Raw genomic sequence first — 15,818 nt, 5'->3', positions numbered from 1 at the left:
ACCAAATTAAAAATTCTAAAAGTTAAAGGAGAAATTAATAAAATTGAAAGCAAGAAAACTGTTAAACTAATAAATAAAACCAAGAGCTGGTTTTATGAACAAACCAATACAATTGATAAACCTCTGGTCAATTTGATTAAAAAAAAGAAAAACAAATTGCCAGTATCATAGATGAAAAAGGTAAACTCACCAACAATGAGGAAGTAATTAAAGTACTAATTTGGAATTATTTTGCTCAACTATATGCCAATAAATTTGACAATCTAAGTGAAATGGATAAATATTTACAAAAATATAAGTTGCCCAGATTAAATGAAAAGAAAATTAAAAACCTAAATAACCCTATCTCAGAAAAAGAAATTCAACCAGCCATTATTGAACTCCCTAAGAAAAAATCTCCAGGGCCAGATGGATTCAGAAATGAATTCTATCAAACATTTAAGGAACAATTGGTTCCAATTCTCTATAAACTCTTTGGAAAAATAGGTGAAGATGGAACTCTGCCTAACTCTTTCTATGACACCAATATGGTGATGATATGTAAACCAGGAAGAATTAAAATAGAGAAAGAAAATTATAGACCTATCTCCTGATGAATATAGATGCAAAAATCCTAAATAAAATCTTAGCAAAATAATTACAACAAGTCATCACTAGGATAATACATTATGATCAAGTAGGAATTATCCCAGGAATGCAGGGTTGGTTCAATATTAGGAAAACTGTTAGTATACTCAATTATATCAAAACAAACCTATCAGAAATCATATGATCATATCAATAGAAGCTGAAAACGCTTTTGACAAAATACAGCACCTATTCCTACTAAAAACACTAGAGTGGGTAAGTATAAATGGATTGTTCCTCAGAATAATTATCAGTATCTATCTGAACCATCAACAAGCATCATATGCAATGGGGATAGGCTAGAGGCATTCCCAATAAGATCAGGGGTGAAACAAGGATGCCCACTATCACCACTACTATTCAATAATGTATTAGAAATGTTAGCTTCAGCAATAAGAGAAGAAAAAAAAATTGAAGGAATTAGAATTGAGAAGGAGGAGACAAAACTGTCACTCTTTGCAGATGACATGGTGGTATACCTAGAGAATCCAAAAAAATCATCTAAAAAACTACTAGAAATAATTAGCAACTTTAGTAAAATCACAGGATATAAAATAAACCCTTATAAATCCTCATCATTTCTCTATATGACTAGCAAGATACAGCAGGAAGAGCTAAAAAGAGAAATTCCATTCAAAGTAACCTCAGACAACATCAAATACCTGGGAGTCTACCTGTCAAGGCAGACTCAAAAACTTTTTGAAAAGAAAACACTTCTCACACAAATAAAATCAGATTTGAATAACTGGGCAAATATCAACTGTTCATGGATTGGTCGAGCTAATGTGATAAAAATTAACACCAGAAAACAATTTCTTCAGAGTTACATTCCATAGAATGATGTTGTAAAGTTGATAGGTTATTTCCAAATTCATCATTAAATGCTTACCAAGTGTTGACAACTTCCAATGAAGGAACAGCATACTTAGATGATATTATTTACCATGTAAAAAACCAACTCTAAGCTAATGATTTCTAAAGTCCCTTCCAAGTTTAAATCTGTTAATTCTAAGATCTTAACATCCTTTCCTAGACTTTCAAAGTCCTCCATAAGATGGTTAGACTCTCTTAATCCAACCTAATTTCCCATTCTTCCCCAACATGCAGTCTCTGATCTTGTCAAGCTAACCTCTTTAACATCCCTTCACCCCAACACACACACACACACACACACACACACACACACACACACACACACACACACACAGCTTCCTATCCTAGTATCATCCAAATCTGACCCATCCTTCGAGACTCAACTCAAGTCTCATTTTCAACCACCTTCCTCCAGCTAGTCCAGTCCACAAGGACATCTTCCATCTAAATTCTTATTCGATTCAGTACTTAATGGTTTTCTTATTTCATTTTTATTCATTTTATCTCAGAAGTAAACTCCTTAAGGTCAAGAGCTCATTTCTCATGATTTTTTGTATCGCCCTCTGGTTTAGGGCTGACCACCAAACAGGCATTCCATCAATATATTTAAAAAGATAATTTAATTGCTATGTTCTTTAATAAAGTTTACATAGCAACTTAAAACCTGCACCATGCTTTACATATAATGGCTCAGTTGTACTTCACAATCCTCACAAGCCCAAACTTCTCTCCCATTTTACAGACTGGGATGCTGAGGTTCAAGTAGTTCAATGATTTGCTCATTGCAGCACAGCTAGCAATAGTCTGAGGTAGGGTTTGAACCTGGGACTTCTTGTATCAGGTTCAGTGCTCTAACCACTAAAATATATTGCCTTTATACACAAAGTGCTTGGTATCAAGTGGGTTCATTTAAGAACATCTCAGGTTTTGTTCAATAAACAACTCAATAAAGGATTCCCAAGTGGGATCAGGGATTTAACATTAGAAAGAAATGGTTTTATATTATGTCTGCTTAGTTATTCACTGAATTGAAATCTGTATTTTCAGAGAAATAATTTTTAACAGTAGCATTTTTTACACAAAAGCTAGAGAAACCTCCCTTAACTCACTGACATAAAACAATAATTATGGAAAATTTGAGGGGTTCTCCTTTCTTTAGGGAGACAGTAGAAATGGCACTCTAAAGAAATCCAATTTCAAATGAAGAATTAATCCACATAAACTAGTGATAAAGTGAACATGTCTAAGCTTTGCAAATTCAACCTAGTTTATAAAATTCCATTGCTTAGGAACAAAGGAAATGAGGTTAAAAAGGAAATCTTTTTTTCCACTTGAACAGGATGACATTTGTTTCCATATTTCAAAAATCCATGATTTCTTTGATATGGATACTCTCTTCACAAACACACCCTGCCTCTCCTACCAGCTTAGTAGATTGATCGACATGAATTGCTGGGACCAAAGTAAATTCATTACCTGGGAGACAGCCTTCCTATAATGAACATCTGAGATTGGTAAGGCTAGCAAAAAGATTATATAGAGAGAACTGGAAGAATCTTCAGAGACCATCTAGCTCAATCTGCTCCTTTTTACAAATGAGGAAACTGAGACCCAAGGAGCCTGACTGACTTGTACCAGATTATACAGGTCATGGCAGAAGTCCTTGGATAATGTCCATGATGATAGCTGTTGTCAGACCCATATCTGAAGTCCTTTCAGCTTGGTACAAGATCTGTGCTTCCCAGTCATAGCTCTCAAGAGCTATCACCACACCACAAAGAGACAGAAAAGTTAGACTTTCATGGAGGGACTGGAAATGAAGGATGATGGAAATAATACTTAAACTAAAGAGAGCAGGAGAGTTGAAGGAATTCTTTTCCAGCTAGGATAGACCTTACCAGTCAAAACAAAGGATTTTTGGAGAAGGAGAGCCTGAAGACATCAAAAGAGGAAAGGATGAAACCAGGGAACATGGACATAAAGGCACAAGTGGAGGGGTCCAGATGGAAGACTGAAAAGATGAATAAAGGCACAGAAATATTCTAAGAAAAAATACAGGTGAAGGAGCTCAGACTTAGTATCCAGAAGAGCCAAGTTCAAATCCTGCTTCAAACAATGACTAAAAAATGTGACTCTGGGTATGTCATTAACCTCTTTAGTCTCACTTTCCTTAGCTGTAAAATGACAGTGGCATCTGTCTCACAGGGTCATTTTAAAGATCAAATGTCCCTAACATGTGCAACTGATTCAAAAACCCTAAAGTACAATATAAATGCTAAATGTTATTATCTTCAAAACAACCCCGTAGGGTAGCTGGGTCAGGTGTTATCATCACCATTTAATGGGGAGGAAACTGAGGCTCACAATGCTTAAGTGATTGCTCAAGGTCACTGCAAGGTTGGAGATGAGGTCCTTTGACAAAGGTGAAGAAAAGGAGGTAAAATTGGGAACCTGAGACTGGAAAAATTCTGAAAGTTCCAAAGAACCAACAAAAGATAAACAAATGAATGACAGAAAATTAGAATTAGTTAAGGTCCACTTGAAATGTAATATTATAAACTGATAGCAGATCCAAGTTAGCAGAATGTAGCCGACCTTCGTCAGCAAAGTCCTGCAATCTGAGAACAGGAGCAAAGAAAGCAGATACAGGGGGTGGCTGGGGTGGTGTTTGTAATGGCCAGGGGTCAATTGGACACGGGACTCAAGGGTGTTGCTGAGAGCTGCATAGCAGAGTGGGAACGTGGAATCCAGATTGGTCAAGGATTCTTGGAGTCAAAATGAGGGTGACAGCCTAAATAATACCTAACATTTCTTTAGGTTTTAAGCCTTATAAAACACTTTATATATTAACTCATTTGATGCTCACAACAACCCTGAGGGTGAGAGATTAAATGAGTTACCCAGAGTTACAGAACTGCTAAGCATCTGAGATGGGATTTGAACTCAGGTCTGACTTCCTCTGACTATACTTTAATCCTCCCTACAAACTCCCCACTTATATCCAACTGGATCTGTCCCAATGTTTTTCCTCCCTCTTCCTTTTACCCCCATGTCTTTCCATAGACTGTGTCCCAATGCTGGGAAGTATTTGTCTCTCTTCATTTCAACCGACTTCTGACTTTTAACCTCTTCTCCTCTTTGCTCTCCCATATCCCTTAAAGATTCAATTCAAGTGTCATGTCTTTCAGAAGATCTTTGCTGATTCTCTCAATTGTTGGTGCCAGCCTACTCCCCAAGTCTAATGACACCACTATGAACAAAGAGGTGCATATTGGTCTTGTTTCTCCCCTCTTCTTTTCCTGTTGACCATGCTATTTATCTGTATATCTATTATATTTACTTAGTTCTGAATATGTTCTGTCCTCCCAGTAGAATGGAAGCTCCTTGAGGGCAAAAACTCTCTACTTTTTGTATCGCCATTCCTAACATGTCACATAGTCTCTAGAACTGGTGCTTAACAAATGCCATTGATTGATAGATTGCATGATTTTAATCCTTACCCACCTCTATCTTAATGTGCTCACCAACAGAAATAATAAAATAGAATAAAAAGGATTTACAAGACACCAGTGTCACCAGTCTTGATAGTACAGGATCAGGCACCATCAAAATTAGTTACACATGAATGTGCAAGTAATAAAAATGTACAACAAATAATTCCAATTCTCCCCAGTTATATACATCCTCAAATCCAGTTTTCTCTAAACTGTGACCTGGGAGCCATGTGGAACAATGTTGAGATTAAGAGAAGCTATAAGGGGGGCGGAGCCAAGATGGCGACAAGAAGGGATCGATTCTTAGGAGCTCTCTGATAAAATTCATCAGCTAAGGACTCTAACTAAACTTTCGAGAGACAGAACCCACAAAGAGACCCAGTGAGGCAGTTCTCCTACTCAAGGTAACCTGGAAAAGAGCAGAAAGGCTCTGCTCCCCGGGGTCAGAGGGGTGGCCCGCCAGAGCCAAAGAACTTCAGCCTCCCAGAGGCAGCCCCAGGGTGCTGGGAGTCTCAGCTCACAGCAGCAAGGGAGTCTCCTGAGTTGCACCCCGAGGAGCACCAGGCACAAAGTGGGGGAACAGCAGGGGACCTCTGCCAGAGTAAGCACATGGAGCCCCCAGAGTGAGCATGTGGAGCCCAGCCCTCAGGGCACACAACAAGCAGCATGGTCTTTCCCCAGCCCTGATCCAGGAAACAGAAGCAGGCAGAGCCGGTAAGCAGGAGCCCCCAGGGCATGAGCCCTTGAGCTGAGGGAGGGGAGTGAAGAGAGAGAAACTGCTGAGCTCTGTCCTCTGCCCCTGGAACAGGACTCTGGGGCTCTGACCACATTCAGATCCTGATCGCAGTCTAGGCCCCCCCATAGAACAGCAGGGCCCCCCCCACCTCGGCCGTGGCAGAGGGAGGTGCTTATGGTCATTCACAGACCAGGAGGGAGGACAGAGCCTCACACACTGAGACCCTTGTGGGAGTGTCCCAAAATCTCAGGAAGCACCCCCAAACCAGGCCCAGGCCAGGAAAATGAGCATGCAAAGAAACAAAAGGAAGACTATTGAGAAATATTTTGCAAATGAGTCCAAGAAGGATCAAAATACTCAGTCTGAAGATGAGGAAGCACAAGCTCCTGCATCTAAAGACTCCAAGAAAAAAACAGAAATTGGGCTCAGGCTATAACAGAGCTCAAAAAAGACTTTGAAAATCAAATGAGGGAGTTGGAAGAAAAACTGGGAAAAGAAAGGAGAGAGATGCAGGGAAAACATGAAAATGAAGTCAGCAGCTTAGTCAAGGAAATCCAAAAAAATGCTGAAGAAAATAGCATGCTAAAAACCAGCTTAGGTCAAATGGATAAAACAGTTCAAAAAGTTATTGAGGAGAAGAATGCTTTAAAAAGCAAAATTGGCCAGATGGAAAAAGAGATAAGAAAACTCTCTGAGGAGAATAAATCCTTCAGACAAAGAATAGAATACAGGGAGATTGATGAATTTAACAGAAATCAGGAATCAATACTTCAAAACAAAAAAAATGAAAAATTAGAAGAAAATGTGAAATATCTGATTGAAAAAACAACTGATGTGGAAAATAGATTTAGGAAAGATAATTTAAAAATTATTGGAATACCTGTAAGTCATGATCAGGAAAAGAGCCTTGACATCATTTTCAAAGAATTACTACAGGAAAATTGCCCTGATATTCTAGAAGCAGAGGGCAAAATAGAAATGGAGAGAAGCCACCAATCCCCCAGAGAAAGAGATCCCAAAAAACCAACCCCTAGGAATATTATAGCCAAGTTCCAGAACTCCCAAGTCAATGAGAAAATATTACAAGCAGCCAGAAGGACACAGTCAGGATCACACAGGACTTAGCAGCAGCTACATTGGAAGCTCGGAGGGCTTGGAATACAATATACTGGAAGGCAAAAGAGCTTAGAATGCAGCCAAGAATGAACTACCCAGCAAGGCTGAATGTCCTCTTCCAGGGAAAAAGATGGACTTTCAATGAACAAGGGGAATTTCAAAGGTTCCTTTTGGAATGGCCAGAGCTGAACAGAAGGTTTGATCTTCAGATACAGGACTCAGGTGAAGCATGGAGATTGGAGGAGAAGGGGGGAAATATGAGGGACTTAATGAGGATGAACTGTATGTATTCCTGCATAGAAAAATGACACTGATAATACTCATTTGGACCTTCTCAGTTAATAGAGCAGGTAAAGAGAGCTTTTATAGTTGAAGCACAGGAGAAAGCTGAATTTGAAGATAAAGTATGGTGTAAAAATGGAGTCAATAGAAAAAAAGGGAAATGGAATGGGAGAAAGAAAAAGGAGAGGGGGGATAGTCCAAGATATTTCACATAAGATTTTTTTATTACAATGAGCTATTGCAATGATATGGAAGTGGGGAGGCAAGGGGGAATGAGGGAACCTTTGCTCTCATCAGAGATGGTTAGGAGAGGAAACAGCATATATACTCAATGGGGTATAGACATCTGGAGTAAGAAGGAGTGGGGAGCAGGGGAAAGGGGTGGGGATGTGAATAAAGGAGGAGAGGATGGACCATGGGGGGAGAGTGGCCAGATATAACACATTTTCTTTCTTACTTCTTGCAAGGGCCTGGGATTGGAAGGCCTGCCCAGGACCACAGGACCAGGTGGATTCTGGGCCTAAGGGGTTGGTATGGGGGCTCAGGGCTTCTTGGCCCCAGGACCAGGAATCTGTCTGCTGAGCCACTCAGCGACCCTACAGCAGAGTCAGAGTGAAAGGAGAGAAAAAATATAGTACATGGTAGTGGAGAAATAAGAAAGGAGGGAGTTGTGATCAGCAATGGCAAGGGTGGAAAAATATGGAAGTAACTTTTGTGATGGATCATAAAGAATGAGATCCACCCATGCCAGAGTTGTTGGTGTTGGAACAAAGACTCAAGCACATTTTTTATTATTATTATTTGGGGGAGGGTGCAGGGCAAGTGGGGCTGGGTGGCCTGCCTGGGGGCCACATAGCAGGGTGATCTTTGGGTGTCTGGGGCTGGATTTGGACCCAGGTGCTCCTGGCTCAAGGGTCAATGCTCTGTCTGCCACCCAGCCACCCCTACTATTATTACTACTATTTTATTTTGGGTCTTTTTTTTCCTTTCTTTTTTTTGGTTTTTGCAGGGCAGTGGGGATCGGGTGGCTTGCATGTCACACGGCTGGGTGATTGTTGGGTTTACGAGGCTGGATATGGGCTCGGGTGCTCGTGGCTCCAGGGCTGGTGCTTCGTCCATTGCACCACCTGGCCATACCTACAATTATTATTATTATTATTATTATTTTAATTTTTTTCTCTCCCCTTTACTTTTTTTCGCCCAAGCAAATCTATCTATATTCATGGGGGAGGAGGGGTATTTTGTTTACTTGTAAACAAGAATATTTTATTAATGTAAAAAAAACATTTGTACAAAATGAGAATAAAAAAATAAATTTAAAAAAAGAGAAGCTATAAAAGCAGCTACACATCACTTTTCTCTTGGCTTTACATGTCTTTTCTGTATTACTTGCTTTGTGTAAAGAATCTCAGTCAATGGTCTATATGAGTATTTTTTTTTTTTAAAAAAAAGGATGAGAGAGGAATTACTCATGAAATGACAAATGGCAATAATAAAATTTTAACTTCTAGTTGCCTGAGGATACACCTCAGGAAACATTAGACCTTAACAGATATGCAAATTGTAGACATAGCTTCAAATAGGTTTGTCATTCTGCTCTGTTTCTTCTGTCTTATTATTAACCTAGGATCATCCTAATCGAAACCACTAATATAAATTTGTAGGGTTGAGGGTCATTTGAGTCACTCAATTAGCCAAATACTCTAACCTCTCGAAGAAATCAGCAGTTGCTTTAATTTGATACTTGAACCATGTTAGAACACCTCTATTAAGCAAACACACACTAGATGAAAAAAAGTCCTTGTTCAATTAAAAAAAAGATTTGAATGGACCTAAAGCTCAGTCTTCTCCCCAACATCTCTTGGCTACAGGATGACCTTGTGAGCTTTGTAGTGTCAGAAGGGTTTCATATGTTCCATTGGTATCCTATCAACACCCCTACATATTATCCCATAGATAATTTTGTCACCCTCACACAGGATGTGTATATTCAACAAACTTTTTAGCAATCAGAACTGTCCAAAAATGGGTTGTCTTCCTGGTAGGCAACAAGTTTGCCCATCATTGGAGCAGTTTAAGCAGTGTTCAGGATCAACATTTGCTAAGATAAGACAGAGGATTTATCTACTGGTTAAGAGATTGGACCCCAAAATGTTGAAACTCCTTTCCTACTCTGCCCCCATTCTAGGACTCTAGGTCTTATTTTCACCTAAATGTACAACACAAACCCAGGGCTATTGCTTCCCTGTTAAATGATGGTGAGTAAGTTCCTCAACCTCCTTGATCCTAAGTTCTTGCTTTGAAAAATGGGAACAATACTTCAATGACTTAGCTCCAAGAGTAAATGAGAATCAAACATTTTGTCAACCTTAACCCTAAATATAAAAATCTTTATTATTCTTATAGATAACATATATTGGGTCCATTATCTTTGTGACCCTGCAACTCTATGTCCAAAGCAAACTCCATTTCCTGCTGCCCCCTTCACAAGCCCCCCACCATATCCTGTCCACGTGTAGAATGGTGAATTAACAAAAGATAATGCCTACCTGTGTCATAATTCACTATAAGTTTACTACCATGGTCTCCTAGGGTAAGTGGCTCAAAATCCACTGCCAGCTGCATGGTATCTCCCACGTTGACAGTCCCAACAGATGGCTCTATAGAAAAAGGACTAAAGTCCAAAAGGAAATACTCATCAGGATACATTCTGTACTGATAAAAAAGGGAAAGCAGTTTGGAATTCAAATTTTTTAAAAACTAATGTTAAAAATTGTTTTTCCATGTAACTAGAAAAACGATAAAGATAACATAAGTCTTTGAGTACTAGTTTCTCCAGCAATGTGTTCAATTCCATATTTTCTCTTTTGATTGCCTTTCTGATAGATTTGTCTAAACCAGAGAGAAATTAGAGAAAGGAAAGGAAAAGGAAAAGAAAAGGAAAACAATTTTAGCTTTAACTCAAGGACAAGTTAGTTTTGACCCTACTAGTTAGCTAATCAATAGTTAATTTTGCTATCATGTGGTTATATGAGCTTTTTGTTAGTTTAATGGTAATTTCAAGAAATGGCAATAGAACCTCAGGTATAAAGTGATGCAATAAACTCTCAACTCTTCCTGCTAGATAGATAGGAAGCCCATACACTTAACTAACCCAGGTTAGTTCCTCTTGGTCTTAGAGCTTTCCCTCAGAGATGATCTCCCATTGTTCCGCACATAGTTTTTTGGTTCATGGTATATTGTCTCCTCCACTTTCCTGTAAGATCCTTGAAGTCAGGAACTAATTTTTTTGTCTTTCACATTGCCTTCAGTGTAAAACATAAAAGTACCTGATCCTTAGGTCCCTAAGAAATACCTGTTTACTGATTATTGACTTACTGACTTTAAAGTGTTGATTGCTAGAGGAATGTTAAGTAAGATCATGAAGATTAATAAATATATAATCATGTATCTAGGCTGTTTCTAAGTATTCAGCAATTTTAAGGAAGTTTCCATGTTCTTTAGTCCTTATACCTGTCTCAAAATATGTTTAGGGACAGCTAGGTGGCGCAGTGGATAGAGCACAGGCCCTGGAGTCAGTAGTACTTGAGTTCAAATTCCACCTCAGACACTTAATAATTACCTAGCTGTGTGGCCTTGGGCAAGCCACTTAACCCCATTGCTTAGCAAAACCCTAATAAGCAAAAACAAAACAAACAAAGAAACAAAATACAATGTTTAACTTCAAAGTATCTGAAGTTCCTATGATGGGATAAGTAATATAGCACTGTCATGACTAAATGGCAACTGAACAATTATTCACCATTGTATGTCCTTGGCAGGGGAAGGAGGTTCCTTCCTCTTTTCTATTCCTTTATTCACTGACTCCACATTTCCCTTTCCCCTTCTTCAAATTCATCAGTAGTTTCCCTGAGAGATATTCCTTCTCTCAGAATGCATGAACTCACATAACCCATTAACCCCAGTCAATCCCATATGAGTTTTCATATCTGTCAACCCTAGTCATCTTGTCATCTTCACTGTCATGGGACACATAATGCTATATATGTTTATATATGCCTTTCATTTCATCTCTAACTTTGGGAACAATAATTAATACTAAAATACTAAAAATACAAAAATTAATACTACCATCAGAAAGAGTTTGATGATCAACTCACCTCTGACTTCACTAACAGACCCTTTAACCCCAGAACAAAATTCTTTTCCCTGGACATAACTCACTTATAATATATTTCCTCCCCCATTAGAATATTTTCTTCCCCATTAAAATATAACAGACTGTTTTACTTTTGTAATTGTACTCCCAATACCTAGAAATATATTCTGTACTAAACTCATTTTTCCTTCCTTCCTTTATTCCTTGCTTCCTTTCCTTCCTAGCTTCTTTTCCTCCTTCTCTCATTTCTTCCTTTTTTCCTTCATTGGTAAGACTCAATGATAAGGAGGTTATTGGCCCCTGTTGGAGATGGAGGGTATATTTGCATGAAGCCTTTTGAGTAGTTAAAAAGACCTTGAATTCAAAGAAATCAAGCGTTATTGTAATCCAGGCAAGTCAAGAAGTGTGCCAGGGAAAAGCAATCTATCACCAGAGGCAGGAACAATAAATCTCTCCCTACCTGCCACAGAATCACTCCTTTTTAAATGAGGTTAAAAGCAAAACCTCTTCACAGGCAGATGGTGGGTGGGTGTGGTACCTGAAGGGTGAAGGAATTCATACTTTGTTTACAATGATGCCTGATGTTCAAGTTTATAAAAATGCCTTAGCATTTTGTTTAAAAATCAATATAGTGCTATCATAAAATGTTTGAAGATAAATAATAAGAAAATCTGGGCAAGCACTAGGGCTGAACTTTCAATTGGGGCAGGGAGTGTAGGTGAGAGGGAGAGAAGCAGGATGGGCTGGGCAGGTTTCTAGACTCCAAAGTCCAAAATGGAAGCTTTTTTAAAAATAGTTAATGTCCACCTTGGATACCAGGCACCAAGCCAAAGACTGGGTTCGGATTATTCCTCTATTATTAAAATTTGAAATTCCCTGAAGAGTTTACTATTCTAAAATGGGTTTGGGAATCCCAAATGAAAAAAAATTGAAATATTAATTTGATCAATCAATTTATAAAATGGATGATTGATTGGAGGCTTCTCAATAAGGATTTCCATAAGCTAAGTAAAACAGAAAGAGCATACATTGTAATTATCTATCTTAAAATCCATCCAATCCATCCCCTGATTTTACAGAGGAGGAAATAAGGCCCCAGAGTTGTAGCAAAGACTAGAAGCACTTTCTGTCTTTCCCTGATACTATCAACATCATGATGGGATGGAAAAGAAGTAGGTGATAGATCTATTTTATGGTCATGTAACATCCCTCCCAGAATCCTCTAATTTCATATAATACTGTGCATTTCCCATGCAAGGTGCTCTATTAGAGGCACTGACATTTTTCTAATATCCTCTCCTAGACTTTAAGCTCCCTGAAGACAAGAAGTAGGTCTTGCCTCATCTTTTTCCTCATCTTGCCTTATCTTTTTCCCTAGCAACAAGAATTATCTCTAGCCCTGCTCTGTTTATATTTACTGAGAAGAGGGAGATGCCTCAATATGTAATTCCATCAGTGTACAGAACTCTCTAAAGATTAATCTGGGGGTGGCTGGGTGGCTAGGTGGCGCAGTGGATAAAGCACCTGCCTGGAGTCAGTAGTACTTGGGTTCAAATCTGATCTCAGACACTTACTAATTACCTAGCTGTGTGGCCTTGGGCAAGCCACTTAACCCCATTTGCCTTGCAAAAATCTAAAAAAAAAAGACTAATCTGGTTGGTGGGCAGAGTTTTCATATCACTTCTATTTTTTTAGGATAACAATTTTAATCTTTTTCCTGTCAACAGCATCAGACCATTAAATATTTTAAAAGACAGTAGTAGCATAATCAGTAACCACTTTGAAAAATAAACCATGAATGTCAGAGTAAGGTTAAATTATGCAAAATGTAATTACATATATATATATATATAAATGATACAAAGACAAAAATACTAATATATATAAGTTTCTATGGTCAGCCCACTGAAATGCACTGAATCATGGGAAAAGTATTTCACCACTAGTTGTTTTGATTAATCTAAATAGTGTCATGATATACATAATCATTAGGCATCCTAAAAGAGCATGTCCATATCATTCAGGACAAATTTTATTGAACAGTTTCATTGTATAGTGATTTGTTTAGCTTGGAGACCCAATTTAACACTTTCATAGATTCACATCCTTGGGTATCAAAATTCAATCACACTTTTTGATTCTGTGCCATCTTTGTCTATGTTTCTCTATTAAACCTACATAGAACTTTTCTCTAAGGGAGTTTGACCTTTTAGATCAGTGATGTTTAAACTACTTTTAACGACTGTCTTACAGGTTGTTAAAGCCAACAGACCCCTTTTCAGAGAAAAATGCATAAAATATGATTTATAGAATTAATAATAAAGCAAATTATATAGATTGCAATTATTAAATTTTCAAGAATGTTCATACAATAACTTCTTTTAAAAACTCCTACATCAGGGCAGCTAGGTGGCACTGGTCCTGGAGTCAGAAGGACCTGAGTTCAAATGTGACCTCAGACACTCAATAATTGCCTAACAGTGTGATCCTGGGCAAGTCACTTAACCCTTTTGCCTTAAATTTTAAAAAAACACTAACAACTCCTACAACTCAAACTGTATATGCCTGGATATATGACCAGTTTAAAGTCTAGGAGAGGATATTAGAAAAATATCAGTGCCTCTACTAATAGAGCACATTGCATGGGAAATGCACAGTATTATATGAAATTAGAGGTTGCTGGGAGGGATGTTACATGACCATAAAGTAGATCTATCACTTTCCTTCCCTCAGGAGTGAGTTCTTCACTGAATTTCCATTTTGAAGAAGGGATCAGAATCACCATCCTTCATTTTCCAGACTTTGCCCCCCCCATACTCCTGCTAGAGTTATCACCTCCCAATCTTGAGTTTTTCACTTTTTTTGGTAAATGGTATTTTTTTCTAATTACTTGTAAAGATAGTTTTCAGCATTTTTATAAAATTTTGAGTTCCAAAATTTTCTCCCTTCTTTCCTCCCCAAAGCAGCAAGCAATTTGATATGTTATACATGAGTTACTACTATTCTAAATGAATCACCTGGAGCACTACAAAGTTAAGAGACATAATTAATATATATATCAGAAGCAGAACCACAACTCAGGTCTTCCTGACTCCTAGACCAGAATTGTACCTACTACATATAATAAGGAAGTGGTCATTTGTTATTGAAAAATAAAGCTGAAATTTATAGAGTTGATGTAATTTACAGTCTCAAAGAAAAATTGGAAACAGATACTTGGCAAGCTGATTTCTGGTTTACTATTTCAATACTTTTTTCCTAAGGTTTCTCCCCATTTTCTAATATTCTTCTACACAGACTATGATTTCATCTTCTTTTCAAGGGTTTCTTGTTCTGCACAGGATATTAGTGCAGTCAAATAGATAGAGTGTTTAAACTGAAAGCTAAGCTAGTTTGCTAAGGAGAACAAAGCTTTAGTGCTCCAATGATGGTGGCCAGGAATCCAAATTCCAAAATGAAAGATTTTTATTTCTTTAAGTCTTTAGATATAAGTGACACAAAAAGTAATAGGAGGAAATTCATCTTGGGATATCATTTTTAGGGGCACCAAAACTTGCTTAATAGCTCACCTATTGTTGGATAGAGAGTATTAAATGCTGATAATTTAAGGTCATCCACAATATTTTTTTCCTTGCTATACAAAAGGCAGACAAGTTAAGAAATGTCAAAAATCCCAATATTTCTTATGTAGACTTAAAAGCATTTGTTCCTCAAAGATAAACAACTGACTGTCTGTCAGAAAGGTTCAGGCTGGATATTATGTTCCAGTAACAACAGCTACCTCATCAGTAAGAAAATTCAGTTCTAACACTGTTTAATCCAATGCAATAAACAGTTATTAAGTGTCATCTATGTATGAAGAATGTAAGCAATAAGTTAACACGTTGTATCTAGTCAATGACACACCTCAAAGTCAATTCATTACAATTTTGCTTAGAATCTGATGTTACTAGTGAAATAAATGATGATGATGGTGATGATGATGATGATGCTACTAGTTATCATTTATACAAACTTTTAAGATTTTCAAAGTACTTTACAAATATTATTTCATTGAGCCTTACAATAACCTTGGAAGCTAGGTACTATTAATATTTTACAGATGAGGAAACTGAGGAACATCTTGGAAGCTAGGTACTATTACTATTTTACAGATGAGGAAACTGAGGAACATAGCAGTTAAGTCTATTGTCTGGGGTCATACATCTAATAATTGGTAAAGGCTAGATTTGAATTCAGGTCTCTCCAGGTTTGATGCTTTTGTCCCTGCACCACTTAGCAGTCTCTAAAGTACTTCTTGTTTTAACATCTTAACAATTATTGAAACAGAACATTCTCAGTATGTATTCTTGGCAAGAGGAACCTATTAGTGAAAACTAATATAATTTTGCCATTATTTCAGCAGTCAGTCAGGCTCCTTCCTACTCTTGTCATCCTTGACAGAGTTTTTTCTCATTGTCCTTTCACACTCCACATGTATCTTTGGTGCCTACAAAGTCAATGACCATAGAGGATCCCAAGTTCATGCCAC

General features: G+C 37.8%; 1 protein-coding gene across 13 annotated transcripts in view; it reads right to left on the bottom strand.

The window, feature by feature from the left end:
- HYDIN (HYDIN axonemal central pair apparatus protein) overlaps nucleotides 1-15,818 on the bottom strand; it is a 509,309-nt gene that overhangs the window by 321,380 nt on the left and 172,111 nt on the right. For 12 of the 13 annotated variants that reach the window (XM_074199124.1, XM_074199133.1, XM_074199118.1 and 9 more), the window contains one exon: nucleotides 9,678-9,802. The exons of the other annotated variant lie outside the window; for it this stretch is intronic. In XM_074199124.1, coding sequence (XP_074055225.1) covers nucleotides 9,678-9,802 — 125 coding nt within the window. The remainder of the gene's footprint in view (nucleotides 1-9,677; nucleotides 9,803-15,818) is intronic. 13 annotated transcript variants of the gene reach the window in all.

The sequence above is a fragment of the Macrotis lagotis genome, chromosome 1 (assembly GCF_037893015.1).
Source record: "Macrotis lagotis isolate mMagLag1 chromosome 1, bilby.v1.9.chrom.fasta, whole genome shotgun sequence".
Classification (NCBI taxonomy): domain Eukaryota; kingdom Metazoa; phylum Chordata; class Mammalia; order Peramelemorphia; family Peramelidae; genus Macrotis; species Macrotis lagotis.
The sequence above is the reverse complement of the archived record's forward strand: the minus strand, read 5'-3'. Positions and strand labels throughout refer to the sequence as shown.